A 27396-nucleotide genomic window follows, 5' to 3' on the forward strand; every position below is an offset into this window, starting at 1 on the left:
CCCAGATCGGTGGCCAGGACCCAGGCAGTGAGAATGCCACTGAAAATCAGCTCACGTGCCGCCTATGGCACACATGCCATAGGTTGCCTACCCCTGCTGTAAAGAGTCATCATTGCTCAAATGAATGTGTGTGTCCACTGCAAAAGCCTCTAGAACACCTACAAAAGAGCTTGGACATGAAAGACTGAAAATACAGAATAATATTTTGCATTTATAACATCTGTCAGAGGATTTCAATGGGCTACATGCAGAAAGATGCCACAATTTTACAGATGGCTGAACTGCAGCACAGAGATTAGTGATTTATATGAATTCCATGTGAACCAGAACAATCAGGAAGAGAACTCAGACTCAACTCCACTCCTGTTTTAGCCACGATAGTCATGTGGCCCCTGGCATATGAAACAATAGTACACTCCAATCCAAGTACTGCATTTATTTTTAGTCCCTGTATTTTAGTGCTGTTTAGAGTAGTGACCATCCTTTATTCTGTGTTTGTAGTGCCCACCACAATAGGGCGCTCCTGGTCCACCACTGCAGCTCCCAAATACTACCCCAACGAAAGCTAAAATTTCAATTATGAAGCAATTTTGGGTGCCCATCTTGACGTCTTAAATGGCCTGCTTTCCAGAGAGTGACAAGTGCCCAGTCCTCTGGAAGTCAGGTCCCTTTAAGGTATCTCACACTAGGCATTCAAAATTAGTCACTTTTGAAAATACAGGCTACAGTCAATATTAATAAAGTATAGAGAAGAGAAGACGACCTTCATAAAATGAGACTTCAAAACCTAGGATCATTTAGCCTATAAGGGAAAAATAACTAGGTAGATGAAACTTGAGGTATTAAGCTATAAACAGTACAGTGACAAAAAAAGTCAACCCTTCATTCACCATGTCCCATGACAAAGGATCACTCAATTAACCAGTACATTCAGAAATCAAAAGGAAATACTGCAGAGGATAATCTACAAAAAGACAAGTCAAATACTATAGCTATATAGTCACTATTATTTGTAGTTATTCATGCCAACGGTAGTATTCATGCCAACGGTAATAAATTTCCATGCTTCAGGGTTGAATTGCTCACGCTGCCACCCTTTCACTCCCTGCATACACAACACTGAGTACTTTGCATTATAGTTCTCTACTTTTTCTGAAGCATAAGGTATAAACCACTACAGGAAGCAGGATATCAGATCTGATGAACCAGTAATCTTATCTGGCATGGGAAAGCCAGTATGCTAGTCAGTATCTGGGACGTACACGTAGAGTCAGCAGTAGGTCTGTTCCAACAGTCTGATATGAAGAAAACTAGCAATCAGGTTAAAAAATCTTGTCTGTTTATAATGTGCTGTGGTTCAAGGAATTCAATATGGAACAAATATTTCTTTCTACAACTGTTTTGAATGAGTGAATTTTTTAGTCTCATTTTTAACCTTAGTTTTGACCTCAGCAGCACCGCACAACAGATTTTCCTCACAGCAGATGGAAGAGAATAGTTCGATCTTCTGAATGCTTGCAATATAAACTGTACCGAATAAAAATATCAAAGCTCTCAAGCAACAGACTATCAGAGACCTCAGATATCTAGTTCTAACTATTATAATTTACAGGAAGCACACTTAATGCTCAAGACTGTGCACACAGCATGACAATTACAGACGTAATCTACACTTTAGAGAACGTGCAAGTGGAGAAAATTTCAATTAAAATTGGCTGGCTCCCTGTTAAATTGACTTTACAACTGATGCACTTTTGACAGCTACAACATGTGCTGGTGATATCACCCTGACACCCACCAATTTCAATTCTAAAGTCACAGCACCAAATCTGACCCAGTACAATTAAAGTACCATAACTCCTACAATAAAAGCAGGACATATTCCAATATAAACGATATGATAAAAGTCGTATCAAATTAACCTTGTAACATGATCAAAGAATGCTATTGCCTTAGACATGTTCTTACTATATATCACTGCTGTTCTAGCTAAATTTAAGGATACTCAAGATTAGCAGAGCCTAAATTAGATTTTCCCATTGTATTTTGATTCATGGGAATTCATGTCTCACAGATATATGCTGATTTTGCAGTGTCTCCACTTAGCGTGCTCCGTTTCCCATGACCCAGCAGGCTAGTGACAAAACTGTTTCTTGCTGAAGCACAGTTTTTGCAAGTTTCAATGCACTAAAGAATCACAAGCACTAAGCTTAGCAGGTGTAATGTCACAACCTGAATGCCCTTGCTCCAAACAAAAAAGTGTTGGTATTTATATGCATTTTTATTACCAAGTGTTTATTGACTATGGAAGACTACATACAGAATTTTACTGGAAATACATCATAAGTGTGCTCAACCTCAACCCATCATTACCAAGGATTTAGAAAAAAAAGAGGACACTTTGTAAAACTGCTGTTGTACAGATGGTGCCTTGCAACAATGGAGAATAAACACTGAGGGAAAACACTGAGGGCCAGATTCTACTAATCAATTTCAGTGTGATTTCTCATGGAGTAAAGTACTCAGTGAAAATAAGGAGAGTGAGGTGGCAGGCAGAATTTGACTGGGTGATAGTTTTTCAGTGGGTTTTCCCAGTGAATCCTAACAGTCAAACAAATGCCAGAACTTCCTGTAGTCAGCAGTTATGCAACGGATTGTGACTAAAGACAATATATACGGTCAAATATTCAGGACACCCTCAAATACTTTAATGACTTTCCTGTTCAGTCATCAGTTACTAAAAGACTCTTCTGTGTATTTGATTCCTTACCTTACACTCTATGCATTCCTTCACCCTACAGCAGGGGCCTCAAACACGCGGCCCGTGGAGTTATTTCTTGAAGGCCACCATAGGTGCTGACTCCACCGGCAGCCAAGCTCTCCCCTGCCCCGAGTGCGCCGCATCCCTGCTCCTCTGCCTACCTCCCAGTGCTTCCCACTGTCAAACAGCTGTTTGGCAGCACTTAGGACTTTCCAGGAGGGAGGGGAGAGGAGCAGGGACATGGCGCTCTCGGGGAAAGAGGCGGAGAAGAGGTGGGGCTGGGGAGTTGGGGCAGGGATTTTGGGGAAGGGTTTGGAATGGGGGTGGGGAAGGGGTAGGGGTAGGAAGAGGCTAGGAAGGGGCGGCGCCTCATGGACTAGATGACAAGTCTGAGGTATGAAGTTCAGCATATATGATTCTTTGCTGTGAGCAGTTGGGAAAAATGCGTTAGAAGTGGAAACATATTCTGTATTATAGTTTTTTTAAAAAGTTAGTACATTGACTTTTAATAGCATACTACAGTACTTATTTTTTACTATACTTTTGTATTGTTGTATGAAAAGGTTTCAGTGACGCGGCCCTTGGGCCAATGTACTTGTCCTCATGTGGCCCTCAGGGTGATTTGAGTTTGAGATCCCTGCCCATGAGTGACAAACGAATTCATTAACCATGTCAGCCACTCTCTAGTTAGTGACCAAATCTAACATGCATGGTGATCAACTGTAGTAGGGAAAACGCTTTTAGAATTAAAGCTGCTTAGCCAGTTGTTCAAAAGCTTGCTAATCAGACAAGAGCCACTATCCTCCCAGAGTAAGGACGAGAATACACACACCAAGTTACAGCATTTTATGATGAATCCCAATTTGTTGTTCCACTCCAGCCAGTAGCTGTGTCTCCTCAGAAGTAAAAATATTTTTGTTTAATTGCCCTTTCATCTCTTCTCCTTATCAAAGATCTGATCCTATTGGACAGACAAGGCTAGAAAGCCAAGAATCAATTTAAAGTAACAGCCACTATATTTACATAAGGCAGACTGGTTAACATGGACACTGAACTGTTTTACAGCAAGTGATGCTACAGACACTCAACTGTAACATTTAACTTCAGAACAGTGAGATCCTTTCCTGTAGCAAGCCTCAGTTCTTCTGAGGGGATTAACAAGTTATCTGCAAACTGGCAGCCATGGAGACAATATCCTAATCACCCCTCAAAGGCAATTTTTCCTTTCCACATATCCTCATTCTCCGATCTCACAAGGTGTAGTAGGTAACAAGTTATGTCCACCATGTTCACTCACATAGGATCATCATCAATTATTACTTCATGCCAACTTATTGTAAATGTCCCACAGATATTATACAGTGTATTCTAGAGCATGTGTAGACAAACATGCAATTAGTTCACAATGTGTGCCTCAACACTACACTTTCTACCTTCTTAGCAGCAAGATATTTTCTTTCAATTCTATGTTTCCTTCATCCCGGAAGTGGGACAGGTCCAAGCAGAAAATCCTTTTGTGTGTGATATCACGTCAAATAAAATACAGGCAAGGAGGAAAAAAAAAGCTTTAGAGGGCCTCACACATTACTAGCGCCTCTTCGGACATTCAATTTAAATCAATACATCAGTTAAGAATGCTGAACTTTATACAACAGATCTGACCACCATGCAACTAAATTCAGTAAACAAACCATGTGCCACAGCAGAAGATACACAATGTATGTGCACAAGACAACATTTTAGAATTCAGAGCACTGAGCTTGCAGGAGACCTGGTTACTATTAATGGCTATCACAGACTCATATGACTTTTTAAAAGTAATACTTTGAATTTAATTTTTCACTTGGTTCTCACAGCACTTTACAAAAGTATTTTTGTTACCACTTGCCTACTGTCTGATCAAGGCAGAGTCAGGACTAGAAATTGGGTTTAATGATTCAACCCTGAGAGCTCCTCCTTTTCTTGATCTATAAGATACAGAAACAACTTACTTGCCTTTGTAAAGTGCTTTGAAATCCTTGTATGAAAGGTGTTAAACAGCTACAGGTATTATAACAGAAGAAATTCTGCTGGCACAAAAGCATGAGTTACTGAAAATCCCACCTCCTCCAAGAGAGGAATAAAAGTATATTTATTAGTGGGCTAAAAACCAAGTGGCTGACCCCCAGTATTCAGTTTCAAAACCATGATAAATTCAGGACTAAGCAGTGTCCTGATGGAGGCTTTTTGCATTTTTAAACCTTAAATTTCAATTTGCTTGTATAATGGTATGTATTTTAACTTTCAAATACAAGTTATCCTTAAACCTTCACAACCTGCTAGTGTACAATTTGCAAATCTGATTAAATGTTTGTAGAACTGAAGTCGATGCTTGAGAGAAAGAAAATAGTACTGCCCGTAATTAGAGATGGTAACCCATGCAGCTCCCTGATTTTCTAACTCCCACATACAAATATTATATATGTCTAACACACACTGTCTCAGCACAGGGGGCTAGACTTGACCTCGTAATGTCCCTTCCAGACCTACATTTCTACCATATGTTTGCTTTGTAGTGCTGGGCTCCAGAGTTTAGTAATCCTTTTAAACAAGCGAGCTGCTGTCTGCTCCATTTCTGACAACCAGACCCAAAAAAATTCATCTAAAGATACCTCCGTGAGCTCTGTCCAGTTGAAGAGATGTGGTCATGCCTTGAAATAAGTTCATGAAATACCACAGAAAGAAGCTTATAAATGTGTACAAGTAAAAAGTCAGTACTTTGGTGGGTAGATTTTTCCAGTGAGTTAGATAACTGTTTTGCTTAATTTCTTGTCTGTGAAATCTTGAAACCAAATGAAGGAAGGAAGGAAGGAAGGAAAGTGAGATGCAGACTCAAAAGTTCTGCAAACCAACTCCGCAGTATAATGAAAGTGATAGAGTTATTTTGTATACACAGTGATGACAATCTTTGCAGATACAATATACAAACCTCTATGGAGGCCACATTATATTCTGTCTAAAAGACGGATGGCTCAGTTATTTCAGAATTAAAAGTAAGAATCTATAATGAGTGATGGGGAATAGCTCAAGATCAGAGATGTTAATCTCTTTTCTATACCTTCCACAAAAAAGCACTACTTTGATTTCCCCCCCAATTTATTTGATATTAAAACAGTTAGATTATCTTCAGTCCCACCAATAACCCCTTCCTAGAGGCAGTTTATTATTCCAAGTATAAGACATTTATAGTTTAGAAGAGTTATAGTTTTTAAGTTAAATATTTTTTAATACAACATGATTGAATGAATTCACCTTACAGCAGCTATTCTCAAAAATATATGTAACAATTATAGGAACTTCTTCCATATTTCAAAGTTAGCTGAATTCCTAGAGCTACTTAAAATTTAGCCTCTTGTATAAATGAACAGGATTTGTAGCTCCCACTCCCCAGAATTCATAGTGAGTATATGGAATATATTTTGAGCACTTCAAAAAAATTTATGGCGCTACTATGGATTTCTGTAATGTAATTGATGTTTCTTTTAATCTCGCTTACTAAAAGGAAGACTTTGCACAAAACCATCCACCTCTAAGTAGATTTAGTGAAAAGCATTATTAAACTCATCTGCAAATCAATCAGGACGCTCATTTGCATGTGTCATTTTATAAGCTGATAGTTAAACAGATGCTTTTCTAGCCTAAACGATGCCTAGGAGACTGATCAAGAGAGGCAGACATAGGTGTCATTTCAACCATTTTATGAAGAATCACTAGACCCCTTTAAGGCTCATAGATATGGTCCAGTTCTTACAACAACAGAGAAAGGGTGCACAGGGGACTTTTAGCCTCTGGGAACCTCAGACTTCACCCTCCAGGGTAGAACCAAAGAGGGAGGAAATTCCTTGCCCTCAGAGCCAAAAGGAGACCCCTTCAGGTGCCCACATGGAGCCACCAGACCTTGCTCTTTCCCACCTAAGCTCAGGAAACCAGGGCTGGATGTATAGAAGAGAAGCCCAAGCCCAACACCCCCACACTGGACACCAGTTTCCAGTTGACTGGCAGTGGGGGTCGACTTACTTTTTCTGGGCCTTGTCTTTCTTGGCTTTGGTCCGTTTCTTCCGGGCCTGCAGCGCCAGAACTGGGGGAGAGAAATGCAGACTGATGAGACAGGGTAGGGTGGAAGAGGTGGGAGTGAAGCCTGCAGTGGGAGATGCATACTAGAGGAAAACAGAGGTTTGAGAGGACATGGAGCATGAGATGGAGAAGAAGCAGACAGACAGGAGGGAGCAGGGGGACAAGGCAGACAAACAGGAGGGAGCAGGGAGCATACCCGGGGGAGGAAGCAAGGCAGACAGACACGGGGGGGGGGGGGCCAGGGGACACGCCCAGGGCAAGAGGCAAGGCAGGCAGACAGACGTGGGGGGCAGAAGGTGCAGTCTGGGGAAGAGGACAAGGCAGACAGACGGAAGGGGGGGTCGGAGGACAAGGCAGACAGAGGGAGGGGGGAGGAGACGCCCCAGGAGGAGGGGGCAGGGCAGACAAATGGGGGAAGGGGCAGGGCGGGCAGACAGACGGGGCGACAAAGGACGCACCCGGGGGAAGGGTCAGACAGTGGAGGGGCAAGGCAGACAGACGGGGGGGCAAGGCAGACAGACGGGGGGGGCAGCAGACGCGCTCGGGGGAGGGGAGCAGCACAGACGGGGGCAGGGGACGCGCCGGGGAGGGGGGGAGCAGGGCAGACAAGCAAACAGACGGGAGGCAGAGGACGGCCGGATGGCGCTGCCTGCGAGGGACTAAGGGGCCGACGCTCGGCCCCGGGGGCACGTGTCGGGGGGAGGCGGCCCGCCAGGCCCGGGCCGGGAGAAGGCATCGCGCTCACCTTTTCGCTCCATGGCGGCCAGAGCCGGTAGCCCCCACTGCGCTCCGCGCGTGCGCTCTAAAGCATTCGTCTGCTTCTGCGCCTGCGCCGGGCTGGGCCGCGCAGGGAGACGCATGCGCACTTTCGGTATCTTAGCGCGCCGCTGCACGCGCCACCAGATGTCCTCATCACCCTCCCTGGTGCCGCTCGAGCTCGAGGCCGAGCTCGTGAAGAAGGCCCCGCCCCCTGGCTCTTCCGAGCGCGTCCGGCAACGCCCCCTCCGACGGAGGGGGAGGATGGGGGGCCGCTGGGTAGACTCCTCCCCCGAGCCCAGCCCCGCCTCCAACTTGTCCATGGTCCCGAGCGCATGCGCAACCCCCGGAGGCCAGGAGGAATCCGACTGACTGAAGAGGTGGAGAGCGGGGCGGCACCGGCAACGCGGAGCACGCGCCGGCCTGTGAGCGAAGCGCTCAGTGTGACGCAAAGCTGGCGTTGCACCGCCTCCTGCCCCCTCCCTACAACACACAATTTGAAATACAGTCCGCAGGGGTATTACCCCGTGTAGGAGTGACCAGGGCTCACGTGTTGCACAGTGCACAGTGCCAAGCCCCCACAGCACACAATGGAATCGGTTTACCCCACTGCAGTGCCTCCCACCCGCATACACACCGCAGTGCACGCTGCCCCCCACATTGCAGCACACAATGCCGTGCACACTGTTTGACATTGTACCAGTGGAGTTATGTCTACAAGTTTTGCATTTTTTGTTTTGTTGTGGTTGCGTCTGGTGCCGTTTTCATTTGGTGTGTCTTGGGCTGTGAGGAGCTATATTTTATTTTAATCCTATAAAAATCTTGTAATCCTGTTTTACAACTCTGACATATTCTCAGCCTTAACTCTGGCATAATAAAGATTGTAGTCTGGGATTTTCATCCTGTTTATGCAACGATGCCATCATCACAGCTCCAGCAACAATGCTCCTTAGTTATCTTCAGCCATATAGGGCCAGCAGATGGAGTTCAAAACATTGGGTTGGTAAAATCTATATGAGCAACATGTATTTTTTTATTTCTAGGCAACAGAGTTTTAAAAACAACCCAAACCTAGGAGCCATTGTAGGAGCAGAACATGAGATTAGATTATAGACATTTCCAAGGTAAGGCAAGTTTAGAGCCCAAGGTATGTCCATATGTAACTTTAAGACAACAGTTAAAAGTATTTTTCACTGTTTAAAGTTGTTGTTTTGTTGTTGCTTATTACAAGCCCTTGGGATCCCAAATCTTTTTCCTTACAAAAATTTAGCTTCTGGTCTGTTAAATAAATGTATGTACTGGTCTCTTTAATCTCTATAGCAGGGGCCGGCAACCTTTCAGGAGTGGTGTGCCGAGTCTTCATTTATTTACTCTAATTTAAGGTTTCGCGTGCCGGTAATACATGTTAATGTTTTTAGAAGGTCTCTTTCTATAAGTCTATAATATATAACTAAACTATTGTTGTACGTAAAGTAAATACAGTTTTTAAAATGTTTATGAAGCTTCATTTAAAATTAAATTAAAATGCAGAGCCCCCTGGACCAGTGGCCAGGACCCGGGCAGTGTGAGTGCCACTGAAAATCAGCTCGCATGCCGCCTTCGGCACCCGTGCCATAGGTTGCCTACCCCTGCGCTATAGCATGTTGTACATCTGATGGCACAGCACGGCCCTACTCATGTAATGGGGTCTGCTGTTCCTGCGTTTGTAACCAGTGACTGGCACGCTTGGGCTAAACAAGATGTGTGTTCACACGCAACTTGATCAATAGTCTGTTAGTAACCATGGTAGCCACCTTTCTTTCAGATTTCCAGCAGTTTAGGCAAAGATGTGGTTTTCTTCCTGCCACCAGTTTGGCACTGATTTTTTTAAACAGTGTAGATGGCCCTCTAGCTATCCCTGTTGTAACTGGTTTGAGTGGTCCTCCTTCCTCCCAGCTCCCTGTGCAGTATGACATACTAGAGTGCATTGCTGCATGAATTTCTGCTGCCAGCCAGTGTGCATGTCCCCTTAACGCTGTGGGACCTCTATATTGCCTTTTCACTTATGTAGTCATTTATTCTGCTCTGGTGGCATTTGACACCCTCTTTGCATTGGTCTACGTTACTATATTATACAAAGCAATGGAAATTCAGGACCTGAATCTCCTATTTAGGTGCCCTGCCCAGACTTCCCCAGCACACGATACAAACAGTTAAACAGCATGGTAGCAGATACATAGTTCATGATGATGTGTGAAAAAAGTTGCAGTGTCAACAAAACACAACTGTGTTTGTTGTAACTGGGTCAGATGAGACTGTCACAACCTGGTTACAGGCATATGATTGTGCAGACAGACCTTTGGACCCTGACTTCCATTGCCCTGCCTTTTAAGTGGTATAGGTGGAGTCTTTTGGTGCAAGGTACATGCTGTCTCACACCACAAAACTCTACTGGGTGATATGTGCCTTGGTTAAACACAGGAACCTTGTGCACAGTTTTGGGATTAGTGTTAAGGCATTGCAATGACTAGACAAGAAAAAGACCAGGAAATAAGAAAGTGCCTGGAGTTCCACTAACTGAAAAGTACATGCCTTGCATAATTAATATACATATATTTTAGAAGTGTTTTTAAATCATGTTGATGTTTGAAGTTAGCACATCAGTGCACGAGTTGTGGAGTGGAAAGGGCATAGTCCAACTTTTGCTGCTGGTATTGTTTATTCTTTACATGGATGGTTAACAGGCCAAGAGTACTCCTCCCAAATTTGCAATGGGAAGGCTCTTTGCATTGCAAAGGGCTAGTAGCATCACTCATCTTAAGTCAAGGATGCCACAGTACAACTCATAGATTCTGAAAATTAAGGCCTTGCTTGTTGTAAATTTTGTATTGCTCTGTTTTGATTGGAGCTGTCACTCACAAAGGGAATTGACTTGAAGCCACTGTACAGAAACACCACAAGGGAAGCCTGTGTACTATGAGAGTTACTCAACACTGTTAGAAAGACAGGAAGAATTGAAAGCTCCATTCACAAGTATCAGAGCTGTGAGACTGAAAGCTTCTTCCACTGTAAGAATGCACACATATATTGTTTTTAAAACCTTTTACCGTTTCACCTTACACACAGATACAATACAATGTCCCTCCTCCAGAAACTCCCTGGAAGCCGTAGGAATTTAAATTGAAAAAGTCTGGATGATTTACTAATGCAAGTGACATTACAAATAATTAAATATTAACATTTCTATGCACCCACATATAGTTAAAACTTAACCGCCAGGAAAGCCCAGCATTGTAAGAGTCCTATATAGTCTCCCTGCTACTGCTCCACATGGAGAAACTGCACCATGCACACAGCAGAGGCTGGAGATGCTCTCACAGAGTGAAATTCATGCTGGAGCACAGGACCAGTACAGGGACTATGCATTGTTTAAATCTAATTTATGGTCTCACAAAGGGACTTAAATGGTACATGGACCTTGTGCTGATGAATTTCACCCTCAGTCCTCACTCTAGGTACTGAGGCCAGGGAAGAATTTCCTGAATGTGCACATGGTAGGGTCTTGGGATGTGCATCCCTGATATAGCAAGACTGCTCCTGTTCCAAATAAAACTCCACCATGTGCCATTATGGTGATGTCACAGTTTCACCAGTCTATTGAGTATGAGGCTGGTACTCAGATAATACAACTGAGAAGTTTGTTTTTGTCCACTTGCCACCTATATCTTATTCTAAAGAAGCCATTTTTTCATCTCTTAATAATGAAACTGAACTAAATGTCTCCATTTGTTGCGGTCTCAGTGAACGTCTACCAAAAAGAGAAGCAAATAACATAATTCACCAGCAGGAGGTATTAGCAGAACTGGAAAAAAAGTCAAAGTATTGAGTTTTTACTGAATACACTAGGCAACTTTAGCAAAGTATCAGTGATGAAATGCTTTCTTCTAGAGCAGTGTTTCTCAATGACCAAGCCCATGGACTGGCACCGGTCCCTGAGATCTCCCTGACACAATTTAGGAAGGCAGCAAGCCCTAGTATCAAAAAAGCTGAGAAACACTGTTCAATAGTGTCACCTCATTTTGCATGCATCTGAGGTTAATGAAATAACGTGTGTGCAATCTGCTGAAAACTGCAAACAAGATTTAGTCCCTAAAAAAACAACATGCAAAAGATGTGCCGTGTTTGAGGATATTTAAAAAACTACAAAGAATTTCAGAAACATGTAAAAATTAATTTAATGGTTCCAAGTTTTATAGTTAATTCACTACAAAGGTTAAAATAGCTGCTAAATAGTCCCTCTGTTTGAAAGTCCTGAAAGGTAACTTCATAAACTGTGCTGGTTTCCTTAAACCAGCAGAACCATTGGATGGACTGGCTAGGTGGCTACTTCAATAACTTTGAAAGAGACAAAGGCAAAAAACCCCACCAAAATGCAGGCAAGAACTACTTGAACTGTGCTATATCAGCACCTCTCCCCATATACTGGACTAGGATTCCCTGTCAGTTCTTGTGCATCTCAGGGATCTCTGGCATATTTCCACTTCTGCTCCCACTCCTCATCTCTGTCACCTGGCTCAGGGGGTGGAGCATCATACTGTTGGAATACGTTCATCTCTGTTTCACTCTGGAGTGAATATGTGCGGAAGAGATCGGATATCGGCTCTTCATTTAAGAGTTCGCTCCTGGTAGTCTTTAAAGAGGAAGTATCTTTGTTGTTACCGGAGTGCAGACTTCTCTCCTGAAACACACACAAACAATGCCTTCTAGTGAGCTGATCAATGCGCGAGATATTGGAATGAAAAGCCCCCCTGCTCCCTTGCATATTCCTTGATAAGACTGAAGTGGATCCAGCAATAATTTAGAAAAGAATAAAACTTCTGAATTCCCCTGACAGGGTCCTTGATCTAGCAGCCAAGAGGAGACGCATTAAAATTATGTCACCAACAAGACCATCTTCGCCATAATTCACATACTGGTTCACCCCCTGCCAACATACACAAAAAATGATGTATTTCACCCTAATAATAATATCGTCTTACACTTCCATTGTACTTTTCGTCCAAAAAGATCCTAAGGTGGCACCACAAACTATACATACATAGCAGTCACTTTACCAACCAGTAAAGTGCAGCAACCTCTGGTGGGGGGAAAGGAGGAGTGAGGGCAGGTCTACACTTAAAACACTGTCCGCTGTAGTGCTTTCATGAAGATGTGTTACACCGACAGGATAATCCACCTCCGCGAGAGGCAAGAGCTATGTTGGTAGAAGATCTCCCACCAACATAGTGCTGTCTACACCGGCGCTCAGGTCAGTATAACGACATCGCTCCAGGGTAGGGATATGAATTATTTACACCTCTGAGTACTTATACTGAAGTAATTCTGTAGTATAGGCCAGGGGTTAGTTGTTTAACAGCACGCATCAATAGTATATAACAGTTTAGGATGGGAAGTGGAAAAAAAATGCTGCATCTAATTGAAATTGCAGGGTAAGTGAAGGGAGGCAAGGATTATGGGATTAGTTCCTTGATTTTTCAGATGTGTCAAGTTATCTTTCCTGAATACGAGTGGTCTTCATTGCAAGCCAATAACGCATTGTACTGATGTCAGTGAGATAAGCCAAAATTCTGAAGGCTTTCAGCAAGCAAAACTTCCACTGACTTCAGTGGGAGTTTTGCCCAAATCAAAGACTTCAGGATTTGGCCTACAGTGAACAGAAAATTTTCCAAAATTCATCTTTGGTTTGAATTTAAGCAAGGTGAATTTAATTTCTAAAGTATTTTTTTTTCTGGGAAAATCAGAGGGTATGGAAAATAGGGACTGACTTCTAATATCCAAAATATCTCCCGCCATCCTTAGCCGCTGTGAATATTTTTTAAGGACTATGAAACTTGCTCTGATATGATCTTTAAAGAATAATACTTACCTAATTATCTACCAGGGAAAGTAGCTAAGTCATTCGTGTGATAATTAATTAGTTAATACTCAGCACTTGAGTACTACTTTACAAATATTATTATTTGAAACCTGGTGAGAACCCAAGTGAAATCCCAGTTAGCCAGCTTCTTAGTCAGTTTTAACGTCAGCAGTTGAGGGTGTAATGTGACAACACATGAAAACGTTTAGTCCAGTTGATTTACCTTAATTCTGTAGATCAGAGTATAAAGATGAAAAGACTTTTCAGACTGAGTCCCCCTGTCTGTCACCCAACATAGCCCACAGTCAAGGCATGATTTTTCCTCAACAATATATTCTCTAGTGATATGCTGTTGACAGAACTGATCAGTAGGAACTTTTTCTGGTATTCATTCTAAATTTATCTTTGCTTAGTTTCATGCCATTACTACTATATGACCCTAAACAATTTGGGTCCAATTCTCCTCACTAACACTACTTTTATACTAGTGTAAATCCATTGACTTTCATGCTTGTGATTTACACTAGCGTGACAGAAGAATCAGGCCTTTCCTCTCACTCATTGGGGTTTAATAATGTTTAGCATATACATATAACCTGTTACATGGTGGTACTGTTTTCCTGAAACAGCTATACTTTGCTAGCACATTTTGATCCTGCTGGGAATGGATTAAGTGGTTTCTGATGACTCAATACCGCAAATGGTTCATTATCTCAACTGTATATCAGAGAGCTAGCAGAGGTTTTTTTGGAGGGAGAGAATTAAAGTTGTGGGCTAAGCAGTCTCTGAGGTAGGAATCCTAAGAGCAGCCAAGCTTGGGAAAAGATTTTAACAGAACTTTATCTTATTGTTAATTTCTTTGTTAAAGCCAATCCCCAGGAAGGGGATAAGTTTGACTTTACACAGTGTGTAGAATTTGTTTTAAACCAAACTGCAAAAGGCACCTGGCCACAGCACTATACATCTTCAAAACTGGTCTACAAACATTAATTAATACAAAAGGCTATACCATAGGGCAGTATCATTGTCTTCATTTTATAGGTGAGGAAACTGAGGGACAGACTGATTAAGTAACTTTCCCAAGATCACAGAGGGAGTCAATGTAAGAGCTGGGATTAGAACCCAGGAGTCCCTTGGTTACCATATGTCCATACTCATTCCCCTAGCTCAAACTGCCTTTCTATGTTTACACCTTCAAATCCTTGTAGGATCACTAGGCAGCATCTAGATTTAAACTGAGTACCACACCTTCTGTTCTTCTGTGAGCCCTTCATCTAACTCCTGGTCAGGCTGTCCAGTGCTGAGTGCCATAGTCTCTGGCCTTTGATTCTGTTCCAAAGCGGCCAGCACAGCATCATGCAGTGTTAGAAAGAACCGTGCTTTGGTGACACAGTCATCAAAGAAATCATTCTTCTCAAAGATTGCTATTACAGAGACTGTAAAACAAAACAAAAAACACCACCAACGCAGACAGGGTCATACGAAGGAGCACAGTTAAAGCATTTCACCAAGGTTTAAAATTTATCTTTTTCTTACAAAAAGTGGTTAAATACAGCATTGCCCATACAATACTCACGGTGGCAGCTGGCAATCAGGACCGAAATGCCAATATTCTGAAACATGTGGAACATCTGTAGAGAGAATTCCATATTATTATCAGTGCCATTCTCATGCTCTATGCAGGAATGGCCCTGGCACCAGAAGGCAGGACATACAAGGGGGAAAAAGCTTTTGCTTATAACTCTGCTTCTCTAAAGATACCGTTCTTCTAGAAGATTTAATCCGTGGTCTTAGGTCAGTGCAAGACCAGCAGAACTCTCATAGTTCAAAGAATTCTGACTCCAGAGAGCCAGGTCCCATACTGGACATCATGTCTTCAGGATATAAATTCGGCCTTCCCAGTATTCAGATCAGTTGCTTTGGTTGTACAGCACGTGGAGCTCTCATATTAAGCCAATTGGAAATGATTCAATGCTCACACATGTGCGTGCAAACACAAAATATGCCCCAGAGTAAACAATGGAAATAAGGACCTACATTTTCAAACACAAGCAGTAAGCTTGAGTGCCTCTGTTTTTGGGTGCTCATCTTGAGACACTTTAATTTTAAAAGGGCTCTGATTTTACAGGGCAGGTGCTCAGCATACCCTGAAAATCAGGTCCCTTTATAATTAAGGTGCCTGAAGTTGGGCACCTCAAAATTGAGGCCCTTAAAATCATTAGTTGTCCTTCAGCTGTTTTTGAAAATCCAGGTCAAGTGTAAGTAGAGAAACTCGTTAAAAGATAATCTTCAATATTTGAGGAGAATCAGGTGAGAATCCCATTGACATGGTACCTTCAGAGAAGCACAGCTACAGGTAACTTATTTTCTCTAAAGATACTATCTGCAAGGATTTTCACTTGAAGCTAAAGAGATGTCCCAAAGAAAAAATAGATAAGGTTGCAATGAACAACAATAACAAACCAATGTCAACAGAGAGAACAGACATTTTTATATCTACTCTTTCTGTCTAGGACTAAGATAACTCTTAAATGTCCAGACAAATCAAAAATGCTCACGTATGCTAGAGACAAAGACTTCATGTAAGAACATGCTAACTTACAATAAGGGATATCCCAACATTTTAAATAAAACATCTCAGGGAACGAGAGAGTTGAGCCTCTCCTACTCTGGAAACAAGAATCAGCACTTTAAGTGTCCCAAACAGGATTTCCTCCTGCAAGCTGTAATGAAGTACAAAGCACTGAAGTTCCAAAACAACAGGCACCCAGCACTACCTAAATATGCCAAAGCTTCCAGTTTGCAGTGTGAAGGGGAAAAAACAAACAGCAGAAATAGGGAAAATTAAATGAGAGATTAAAAATGTGATTTGAGTTGAAATAGTCTGAAATATTATTAGTGACTCAGGTAAGGGCATTTTGCATGTGTTTTTTAGATCTACGGTGTACCTTTAAACAACAGCCAGGGAATATATGCGCATCTTGGAAACTACACATTTGTGAAAATACAAAGATCGGTCTTGCTCCCATTAAAGTCAATAGGAACAGGTACAGGTGCTTATATAATAGGTAACTTTAGGGTAATGGGAAGCATCTGATGTTGGGCAAACTTCAGTTTCTACTTTTACATGCACTGAAGTGACTTGCCTGCCTCAGTAAATCTGAAGCTTGCAGATCCACAAACTGCACCATGCTGAAGTCTAAAATAATAGTGTGGACTGGATATGCTGAAAACTCTGTGGACTGCAACTGTACTGGTTCCTGGCATAATAGTGTTGTGGAAGTATCTACTCCAACGTCTGAAGAATTCCATATCCTCTTCCCTTCATCCTTCTTTCCAGTTTCAGGTCTTGCTGCCCTGAGCCTGATGGCTGTGGACTGAGCATGCTGTGTTTGCAACATTCCTGTTGTGAGAGTCCCAGAACTGCGCTTCCTTTCAAACTTTGACCAACGTATCAAATTCAGGGAAGATGATGAAGACTCATTATCCCTATGAAGTCGCTTCACCAGTTTCTCAGTATAGGGTATCTAGAATGGTAAAGTGGAGAATAAAGACAGTTAAGAGAATTGTGTCGAGAAGGTAGAATTTCTCTTGCTGCAGTTATGACAGCATGGTAAATCATTTGATATCTTTCCTCTCTCATGACAGAAATATCTTTGAACTTATGCTAAATATAGCACTAAGCCACAACAGTACATAAATTAGTAGGAGATTGATGCAAGTCTTGGTTGTGGTCAGCAGAGTACCTTCAACTACCCTGGAAGTGCTGTGTTAGCCTAGTGCTGCATGCCTTGGAGTTGCTTATTCCCACTGGAATGTGGGCCACTAATTTTATATTGCATTTTTTAAAACAGAAGAAGGTTTATGAGGTTTTATGCACCATATTCTTCCCCTATGAAAAGCAGTTCCTAAGATAAAGTGATGAGAAAACAGAGAAGAGGCTATCATTTTTTTCCTTAACAGTTTGAATATATGCTTTTGTTATTTAATTTTTAATCCCAACCCTTTCTTGTGATGGTTTCTTGGTCTCTCCCTTCTAAGCCTAGCTGCCTTTTCAGCATTACCTAGCCAATAATTTTAACACAATTCCTTTTTTAAAAAGTTAAGTTTGGAATACTGAATAGCTCCAAGTTTGGCTTTTACACTAGAAAAAGAGTTAAAAGCAGCTGAAAGGTTCACACACTGCAGCTTGGCACTTTGGAAGAAGATGGCAGCTCAAAGCAATCACAGACTTCCTTCAGAAGCTCAGTCCTGCCCATCCTTCCAAAACTGCTTCCCCATAAGTGGCTTTTGTTATCTTTTACAAAGTACATTGGATAATTTAGAGAATTAAGAATATTGCAGAAGCCTCTTCCATCCATTTGCTTATGACACTGTCAAATTCCAATTATGGGGCATGCGACTGGTTGTACAGAAGGCATTCAATAGAGTTCATCATAAGGAGAGGAGAAATCCTCTGATCACGGAAACTGTGACTGGTAGGATTTGACGTATTTAGTGATCATGCATTCGTGGGTATCTCACATTAGGAGTGGCTAGAATTCTTCAGGCAGCCAAAGGCAGTCTTTAATGGGAAAAGGAACGCAAACCCCTATTGAGGCATCTGACAAAGTTAGTTCTTTCAGCCCCAGAAAGGAAGGAAAATATGTTGAGTTTTCCCACTGCTGGTCAATTCAACCAACAAGCAAAATTTCAATTCATCTACCATGGAAGATATAAACAAATATAAGGGTTGAGAGCAAATATAAGGGTTGTACTGGCTTATTTTTGGTTTGCAAATATATACGCAATTAGGCATGGCCTTCAGGCAAGCTAATGACATGGCCCTCAGTGTCACAAAGTCTGGGTGCCCTGGCTAGATAATTATTTTTTAAAAAAAAAGGTAGCTGACCCTGGGTAATAGCTCAGGTGGATCGCAAACACAGGCACACTTCAAATCCTTTCTCTCCAATCCAGTGCTAGACAGACTAACTGAGATTAAAGCTCTCATTTCATTTTCATCGAGGGGCACTGCTTTCACATCCATCTGAAAAAGACAGACCGTGTATCAGAGAGGGTCGTGTGCTTCCAATGGAGGAGTTCAGAAGCTGATGGTGATTGGAAAAGTGGTGTTTACCTTCTGTAACAAGTAGCCTTTGAAGTGTCTCATATTTGCAAAGGAAATGGAGGAACAACACTGGAAGATTTTCACACCTTCAATCTCCGCTGCCTAGAAGACAAAACCGGAGTCTCCGAGGTTTGTACCCACACTAGAAAAATGGTCCATGGCTGACATTGACAATGGGTCTCCTCTGGCCACGACAAGCCACATTGTTTTCAAAACTCATTAGTGAAAATACCCTTCAGCTTGTCTACACCAATTTTTTTTTTAAGTTCTCCCACCTTTGCAGCTCCATGAGTTTAGCAATAAAGGGAGTACTAATGTAGACATTACTGTTCACCACAGCATTATCCAGATCCGCATATAGTAGGGTCAACAACATTATGGTAAAAATACCAGTGCCCTGCTCTTGCCACCACTGCCAGAAAAATTTTTAAGAAACTCTAGTACAAGTGTCACAATCCAATAGCGAATTGATAACAAAAATCTGTCACGCAGACACAGTCATTATAGACATCTGTTGTGAAAAATGGGTCATTGTCCTAGCATAGACAAGACCTGACTAAGGACAGGAGATCAGTAATAAATTCTGTATAGTTCCAGCAATGACAGGAAGCAAGCCTTTCATTACTGGTGGAGCCTGTATCGATAGAGTGAGCTCCCAAAGTGACAAGTCAGACCGATCTCTATCTTTAGGCAATTTGTATCACTCTTCGCTGCCAATATTCAAAGATCCTTACAGATTTTCAAGGCTTGAAGTGAATGAACTGAATCTGATGGATCACTTACCGGTGTCCAAGTGAAGAAACTGGATTACAGAGAGGGACTGAGCATTAGTTTTTTCTCTTACCGCTTTGTAGTCAGATAAACTTCTGTATAGATCCGTGTTTGGAATCAGACCCAGCATCACAATCTTCATTCTGAAACAAAGTGTTTATTAGATTTCCTTAGAGTAGAGAGAAAAACTAGCACCACCCAATATTTTGGTCCCTGTCTCTATCTTCTTTATTGGATACCCCAGCCGTGGCTTTGGGGGTGTGACACCCAAGCACCTGTACCCTTCACATCAAAGTTTGAACCCTCTAGAAAGCTCTGTTTCAAGCCAGGGAACACTCCAGGCAAAGGTATGTAAGAAGGCATGTAGTCTCTCCCTCCCACAAATCCAATATATTCTCCAAAGAAGTGAGGAAGGAGGATCTAGAGAGTGACTAGTGTCAGTGTGTAGTGACACTGTACTCAAAGAAATCCATTTCCTGGTAACTTTTCTCATGCTTTAAAGTATTGTCAGTACACATCCCTACTTTTGAGAAATTCACAAGCAGTAACAAACTGCCAACATAGTATGAATGGGGAGGATATTTAAATGAATAGCTATCCAGAACTACTCTCCAAAGGTGCTCATTGGATGTCAAGGCTAGGTCACGAAAATGATGCTGCACAGAAGTATGAGCTAACTTCCATGTCGCAACTCGAAATATTTTCATAATTGTGACATTCTAAAGGAATGCCTTAGAAGCCACTTTGGATCAATTCAACTGAGGGCTGTAATACTTTGGTCTAATTTTGGTTGTTAGCCTGGTATGGGGGTGGCTGGATGGTATTTAGTGGCTTGGGATATACAGAAGATCAGACTTGAGGATCTGGTGATCCCTTTTGGCCTTAAACTCTATGACTCAATAAATGTGTTCTGATACTTTTAAGGACTGGGATACCTGCTAGCTCATAGCATGTCTCTGTACAGAATTTAATGTCCTTTGATAATCACTGGGAAGAAATAATCTGCCCCATAAGTCTATCAATATAAACCTTAAATAACCGGGGGGAGAGGGGGTGCATGGGGAGATTTTACAGAAGAGTTTTGTTCTGTTACAGGAGTAGAGAAGGGTCCCGTTAGTGTCGATCTTGAGTAAGCTGATCTCCCCTGGCAGTGAATGCATTTAGTGAGAAGAAAGATATGTTGATGGACCGAGTCAGGTAAATATCAATTACCACTTTAAGGATAATCTTGGAATGAGGACACAGTGTACCACCTTATTCTTATGGAAGACTGTGTATGGAGGGTAGGTGATTAAAGTGAGCAGTTCGCTGAATCTCCTGGCTGATGTTATTGTCACAATAAATGGTCTTCAGTCAGGTGACAGAGGCACCCTTTCCAGAGGCTCAAATGGATAGTCCATCAGCTAGGCTAAGAGGTTAAATTCCCAAAAATGTACCAATTCATGCACAGATGCGAAATTATTAGACCTGAGAAACACATTAACCGAAGGGTTTATCCCATAAGCACAAAACCACTTCTGTACTGGACTGTGACATACTGCTATTCCCAAAATAACAACTTTAGGTAAACTTAGTGCCCCGCTCTGAGGGTAACAAGAACCAGTACCTGTGTGACCTAACAGTGATGATGAAGAAGGTGAATCCCATTGCGATGATCAAGCCAATATCAAGACCAAGACACAGAACGGCTGCAAAAGTCACAATCCAAATAACCTTTGAATAAGAGGCAGGGAGGACAATATTAGCTGCTGAAAAGCTCAAACAAGTAGAAGACACAAACAGTGCCCCCATGTAACCTGCTCCATCTCAGCCACCAAAGACAGCAGCATTCACTCAGTCAAACCAATAATTCAGCTGCATCCTGTCCTGATAGATGTACTTGGGATGGCTTATCTTGAGCAGAGCTACTGTAAACCTCAGAAAGGCCCTAATGACTTTTCAGTTGAACTTTTCTGGGGAGCACCGTCAAACACTATCTCCACACAGCACACAGTCAACTTGTGGAACTTCTTGCCTGAAGAGGTTGTGAAGGCTAGGACTATAACAGGGTTTAAAGAGAACTGGATAAATTCATGGAGGTTAAGTCCATTAATGGCTACTAGCCAAGATGATAAGGAATGGTGTCCATAGCCTCTGTCTGTCAGAGAGTGGTGATAGATGGCAGGAGAGACATCACTTGATCATTACGTGTTAGGTTCACTCCCTCTGGGGCAGGTGCACCTGCCACTGGCCACTGTCGGCAGACAGGATACTGGGCTGGATGGACCTTTGGTCTGACCCAGTATGGCCATACTTATTATCTTATGTTCTTAAGCTAGATTTATTATTATATTAGTAATAGTATTACAGCAGCACCTATGAGCCCCAGTCATGGCCCAGGAACACACTGCTAGGCACTACACAAACACAGCAGAATGAACTATGTTATGGCTGCAAACATCATGTTGGTTCTGCAACATTTTTGAGAGGGGAGATTTGGTGGGTTTACTTAGGAGGGGATCAGCTAAATGGAAAGAAAAGGGAGAGGAAAGAAGGAGAAGGGGACAGGGCAGGGGAAAAAGTGTGAAGGAAAGCTGAGGTGAAAATACGGTGAGAAGGGAGTGGAGGGCTAGAGCAAATAGCCAATCAGCATAGGGCAGAGAAAGTCAGAAAACATTCTATAGTTGTGACTGGACTGTCCAAAGGCCAGAAGGTCCCTGCTTTGGCTGCTGCTGGTCCTACCACACAGCATCTCTGGCTGGCTTTTTTCTGCACCTCATTAGATTGCTGTATGAAAGTAGAGGTTAGAAATGATAGCAGCTGAAGTGTCTCAACTTCACTCCTGGAACATTTCTACCCTGGAAGTGGTGACAGACAGGGAACAAAGCACAGGGCTTCAGAACCTCAACCATAGAATCAAACTACCAATGCTGATAGATTTACTCCCCCTACTCCATCAAATATACAGGTACCATACGTTTGAGGATGCAGAATCCAAAGTCCGTAATACACCAGTGGCAGTGTTATGTGTAACTACAAGGGGATCCAAGTTTGCATACATAATTGTGCCCTACACCAAGAGGACTAGAAGGATGAGAAGGCCTGACTGAGACAGGGTGCTGAGAATTCCCAACACGGGTCTGGAGCGCCATCTCCAATGATAGAGAAACTGTACTGAGTCCCTGAGTACCAAGACCCAGTCTCTCCCAGAAGGAGTTCATGTGCTAAATCCTGGAGTGGAGTAACAGGGGAAAGAACCCTGCTCTGGTCAACAGAAGAAAACACAACCACTCTCGTTGGAAGTGGAGGCACAAGTGACCCAGATGTGCCATCCTTTCCAGTGGTCAAAGAGAGTATCGACAGAGGTTGACTCCAAAGTCTTCACAATCTGAGGAGGATGAAAAGTTGATGCTCAGTAGGAATCTAAAGCCTTCTTATTCATAGATTCATAGACTGTAGGACTGGAAGGGACTTCGAGAGGTCATCGAGTCCAGTTCCCTGCCCTCATGGCAGGACCAAATACTGTCTAGACCATCCCTGACAGACATTTATCTAACCTACTCTTAAATATCTCCAGAGATGGAGATTCCACAACCTCCCTAGGCAATTTATTCCAGTGTTTAACTACCCTGACAGTTAGGAACTTTTTCCTAATGTCCAACCTAAATCTCCCTTGCTGCAGTTTAAGCCCATTGCTTCTTGTTCTATCATTAGAGGCTAAGGTAAACAAGTTTTCTCCCTCCTCCTGATGACACCCTTTTAGATACCTGAAAACTGCTATCATGTCCCCTCTCAGTCTTCTCTTTTCCAAACTAAACCAACCCAATTCTTTCAGCCTTCCTTCACAGGTCATGTTCTCAAGACCTTTAATCATTCTTGTTGCTCTTCTCTGGACCCTCTCCAATTTCTCCACATCTTTCTTGAAATGCGGTGCCCAGAACTGGACACAATACTCCAGTTGAGGCCTAACCAGCGCAGAGTAAAGCGAAAGAATGACTTCTCGTGTCTTGTTTACAACACACCTGTTAATGCATCCCAGAATCACGTTTGCTTTTCTTGCAACAGCATCACACTGTTGACTCATATTTAGCTTGTGGTCCACTATGACCCCTAGATCTTTTTCTGCCATACTCCTTCCTAGACAGTCTCTTCCCATTCTGTATGTGTGAAACTGATTGTTCCTTCCTAAGTGGAGCACTTTGCATTTGTCTTTATTGAACTTCATCCGGTTTACCTCAGACCATTTCTCCAATTTGTCCAGATTATTTTGAATTTTGACCCTGTCCTCCAAAGCAGTTGCAATCCCTCCCAGTTTGGTATCGTCTGCAAACTTAATAAACGTACTTTCTATGCCAACTTCTAAGTCGTTGATGAAGATATTGAACAGAGCCGGTCTCAAAACAGACCCCTGCGGAACCCCACTTGTCATACCTTTCCAGCAGGATTGGGAGCCATTAATAACTACTCTCTGAGTACGGTTATCCAGCCAGTTATGCACCCACCTTATAGTAGCCCCATCTAAACTGTATTTGCCTAGTTTATCAATAAGGATATCATGTGAGACCGTATCAAATGCCTTACTAAAGTCTAGGTATACCACATCCACCACTTCTCCCTTATCCACAAGACTCGTTATCCTATCAAAGAAAGCTATCAGATTGGTTTGACACGATTTGTTCTTTACAAATCCATGCTGGCTATTCCCTATCACCTTACCACCTTCCAAGTGTTTGCAGATGATTTCTTTAATTACTTGCTCCACTATCTTCCCTGGCACAGAACTTAAACTAACTGGTCTGTAGTTTCCTGGGTTGTTTTTATTTCTCTTTTTTATAGATGGGCACTATATTTGCCCTTTTCCAGTCTTCTGGAATCTCTCTTAACAGGGTTTCAGTGATGTGAAGGTATTAAATGGCAATTGGGGTCATGCTCCTCTGAGCTCAGAATCCTGCATGAGGGGAGAGGGGATGTGTGTCCACATGTGGTGGGAAGATAGCATGGCTCCAATGGACACTGATTCCTATAGGTTCATAGTTCAGTCACCAAGAGCACACTTCCATCCACAGTGTGGATCTACTTGGATAACTTTTTAAAAGCAGAACCTGCAGTTAAAGTGAGAGGCTGGCAACAGGTTACAGGCTGCTTTTATACCAGTATATGTTTGAATAAACTTCAGTTCAGCTAATATATTTTTGAAATGTTTTTAAAAGCTGTTTTAGTTCAGCTGGAAATGATCTAGGTTCATAGAATTTTAGAAAATCTTGTTTCCAACTATAAGCCTTGCCAAGGAGTAGGTTACTCAAGTTTTATAGTGTTTATATATAAACAGGCTACTAAAGTTATGGGCCTCTCTTGTCCCAGCTACCAAAACCACAGCATTGGCCAAGAGTAGTGAAAACAGGATGTATGATCTGGAAGCAAACCTCCAAAGCTAAGTTTCCTTTCCTTAACATGCAGGACACTAGAGGAGGTATCACACCTAGTTTATCTATTTATCAGTTAGGTACGTATACCATACTCATAACTGAGGGATCTGAGCATTCAACATTTGTCTACTTCAAACATATGTGGAGATAATGTTGCTGATTTTTTCATTACATATATTTTATTTTGGGAGAAACTTTCTTCAATATATTTGTTCTTTTTTTTTTTTTTAAAAAGGATACAAAGTAATCTATAGGTGAAAAAGGGTGTGGGCTGGCTTGGGTGAGGGTGAGAACTGTTTCCTTACAAACATCCTGCTCTATTAGTCTGAAGTCACCCACATGGTGCCTGAACAGTTTGCCTCCCCTAACATTTTGAGGCCATAAGCAATTCTGCCTATATTGAAATAATTGCAAGTTTATTTGTAAAACTATTTCACTGCATCAAACAACCCCTTGCAGTAATACAACCTCCTCTGTGCATCAGGGGACCATCTCTCCAAGAGCACCTGAATTGTTTGCTCTGCATCCTTCCCTGAAAGCACCCCACCCTCCCCACCCCAAATCCCTGTGTGAGTCTTTCCCACTTACAAAATGATACTTATCCTGTCTCCACAGGGTAGGGACATCCATAAATTTTTCAAGAAATGGGAACATGTTGACCATTACAATTGCAGCTAGTACTGCCTATGGGAGTCAGAGAAAAATAGCATTTATTTTCCTGTTAATTCATTATGGGATTCTAAACATGCTATGAAATGGATACATAGACCATGGCTAGATAAACTGCTAAGTTAAGGTGTTAAAATATCTACATTTTGGTAATTACCGTGTACACACATAACTAACAATTTTCTTCTGATCTGTAAACCCATATTAATTTTGTGTATAATCTCTTGTCTAATATCACAGGAATGTCTGCAAATATAATTGCATTGTCTGTTGAAATATGTGTTAACTTCCACTGCAGTACTCTTCAATAAACCACTGCAAATATGCTTTTGCCTCCTGAAACACTAAGGGAGGGCCACATCGCCACCACAAAAATACTGCTTCTATAAGGAGTGCTTTCCACTAGCACGGACAACACATAGCCAAACAGGGGAAGCCGTCTGACACCATTTGTCCAAAACACCCCTTTTTCCTAATGCAGACAAGATAAATAGGGGTGGGTAACATCCAATTTGTCAGCTAGTTCTGGGAAAGGGCTTGGTCTTCCTATCGTAGGCCATGTCTACACTTACAAGCTTACAGCGACACAGCTGTATTGATACAGCTGTGCTGCTGTCAGAGTGCTCGTGTAGCTGGGTCATGCAGATGGGAGAGAGCTTTCCTGTCAACATAATAAAACCAGCTCAATGAATGGTGGTAGCGATGCTGGTAGGAGAGCGTCTCCCGCCGACATAGCGCTGTGCACATGAACGCTTTTGCTGTCAACATTTATGTTGCTCAGGGGTGTGTTTTTTTCATATCCCTGAGTGACAAAAGTTTTGCTGACGTAAGTGCTAGTGAAGACATGGCCTTACAGAGAGGCCAAGGGACATTGGGAAATATGGCTCGGCCTCGGCAGTTCCCTAAGTAAAACTTTCAAAAGAATGGGAGAGCCAGAGGAAATATTAAGAGACAAATGGAAAATGGGTCCCCGAAGAACAATATTTTATTATAGTCGTATATGGCAATGAAAGATCTGAGGGAGGCACTTTAGGAGACCATTTGGTTTTGGAATAAATCTCAAAGTCCAAGCTGGTACCAGACATACTAAAACCAAATTCCAGTTGGAGAGTTTTGTGTCCTTCAGTGAAGTCTCTAAGGCACCAATCCTACAAACACATACACATTTATGTCTTAAGAGTACTTCATGGAAGTGTATAACTCTGTTGAGTTCAATGGGACTACTCGGTGTAAGAGTTAGCAAAATAGGGGACTAAGATAATAGATTAAACCTTTATTTTTAAATGATGGATTCTGGCTATGAAGTTTCATTTATCGTTTAGCCAGTGAGATCAAGCTTTTTCTAAACAACCAGAAATGGGCCTGAGATGCAAAATTTTCTATCTGGATTTTCAGCCCCATAAAGTTTAGGGGAGTTTGAATCTGTGACTTTGGTTTGGTCCCATCCCTTGAAACCATTAACTGTAGTGTAATCCCTAATGCATTCTGGAAGACTTCTGTGTTATGCTTAGTTATGTGAGCAGCCTACTTACATTCTATTTCAAATTCACTTACATTAGGCAGAGACTGGAAAAAGTGTCCTAGTTTCATCACTACCACTAGCATTATGGATGCTCCAATTAGTGCTGCAAACTGAACACAAATATTGTGTTAGAGATGCATTCCGGAGCTCACCGTGTGTTGCTCCTCTGCTAAGCAACTCCGATATCAAAGACTGTATAGCTACCAGCAGTGCATCTTATTGAGGTAAGAAACTAATGAAGGATTTTACAGTACAATGGGAAATAGTACTTCAAAAGTACTATTGCTATGTCAAACCCTCCACCTTCGAAGCACCAACTTTCACTGGGCTACTCATCCCATTGGCCTAATCCCACTCAGAGGATTCTGAAAGAGTCTGGTGACATTGTATATCGCT

At 42.2% G+C, this 27396-nt stretch overlaps 3 protein-coding genes across 12 annotated transcripts in view; all 3 read right to left on the reverse strand.

Annotated features, from left to right (window-relative positions):
* Positions 1-7953, reverse strand: part of SRPK1 (SRSF protein kinase 1) — a 43975-nt gene extending 36022 nt beyond the window's left edge. For 3 of the 4 annotated variants that reach the window (XM_050956606.1, XM_050956604.1, XM_050956608.1), the window contains exons 1-2: positions 7620-7749; positions 6818-6878 (exon numbers count right to left, since the gene is read on the reverse strand). In XM_050956606.1, the coding sequence (XP_050812563.1) occupies positions 6818-6878; positions 7620-7734 (176 nt within the window). In that variant the 5' untranslated portion in view covers positions 7735-7749. Of the gene's footprint in view, positions 1-6817; positions 6879-7619 lie in introns of all 4 variants that reach the window. The other variant, XM_050956603.1, reaches the window with a different exon arrangement.
* LOC127052711 (uncharacterized) overlaps positions 1-24221 on the reverse strand; it is a 136998-nt gene extending 112777 nt beyond the window's left edge. Inside the window, exon 1 of the mRNA XM_050956613.1 lies at positions 23815-24221. The gene's annotated coding sequence lies outside the window, so the exon portion shown is untranslated. The remainder of the gene's footprint in view (positions 1-23814) is intronic.
* The window catches only part of SLC26A8 (solute carrier family 26 member 8), a 32263-nt gene continuing 15563 nt past the window's right edge, over positions 10697-27396 (reverse strand). For 3 of the 7 annotated variants that reach the window (XM_050956597.1, XM_050956596.1, XM_050956600.1), the window contains 10 exons: positions 27033-27110; positions 25398-25493; positions 21011-21117; positions 19478-19547; positions 18643-18735; positions 18418-18552; positions 16673-17053; positions 15103-15157; positions 14775-14962; positions 10697-12347 (listed from right to left, as the gene is read on the reverse strand). In XM_050956597.1, the coding sequence (XP_050812554.1) occupies positions 12126-12347; positions 14775-14962; positions 15103-15157; positions 16673-17053; positions 18418-18552; positions 18643-18735; positions 19478-19547; positions 21011-21117; positions 25398-25493; positions 27033-27110 (1425 nt within the window). In that variant the 3' untranslated portion in view covers positions 10697-12125. The remainder of the gene's footprint in view (positions 12348-14774; positions 14963-15102; positions 15158-16672; positions 17054-18417; positions 18553-18642; positions 18736-19477; positions 19548-21010; positions 21118-25397; positions 25494-27032; positions 27111-27396) is intronic. The other 4 variants (XM_050956601.1, XM_050956599.1, XM_050956598.1 and 1 more) reach the window with 3 other exon arrangements.

Source organism: Gopherus flavomarginatus, chromosome 5, assembly GCF_025201925.1.
Source record: "Gopherus flavomarginatus isolate rGopFla2 chromosome 5, rGopFla2.mat.asm, whole genome shotgun sequence".
NCBI classification, from domain to species: Eukaryota; Metazoa; Chordata; order Testudines; family Testudinidae; genus Gopherus; species Gopherus flavomarginatus.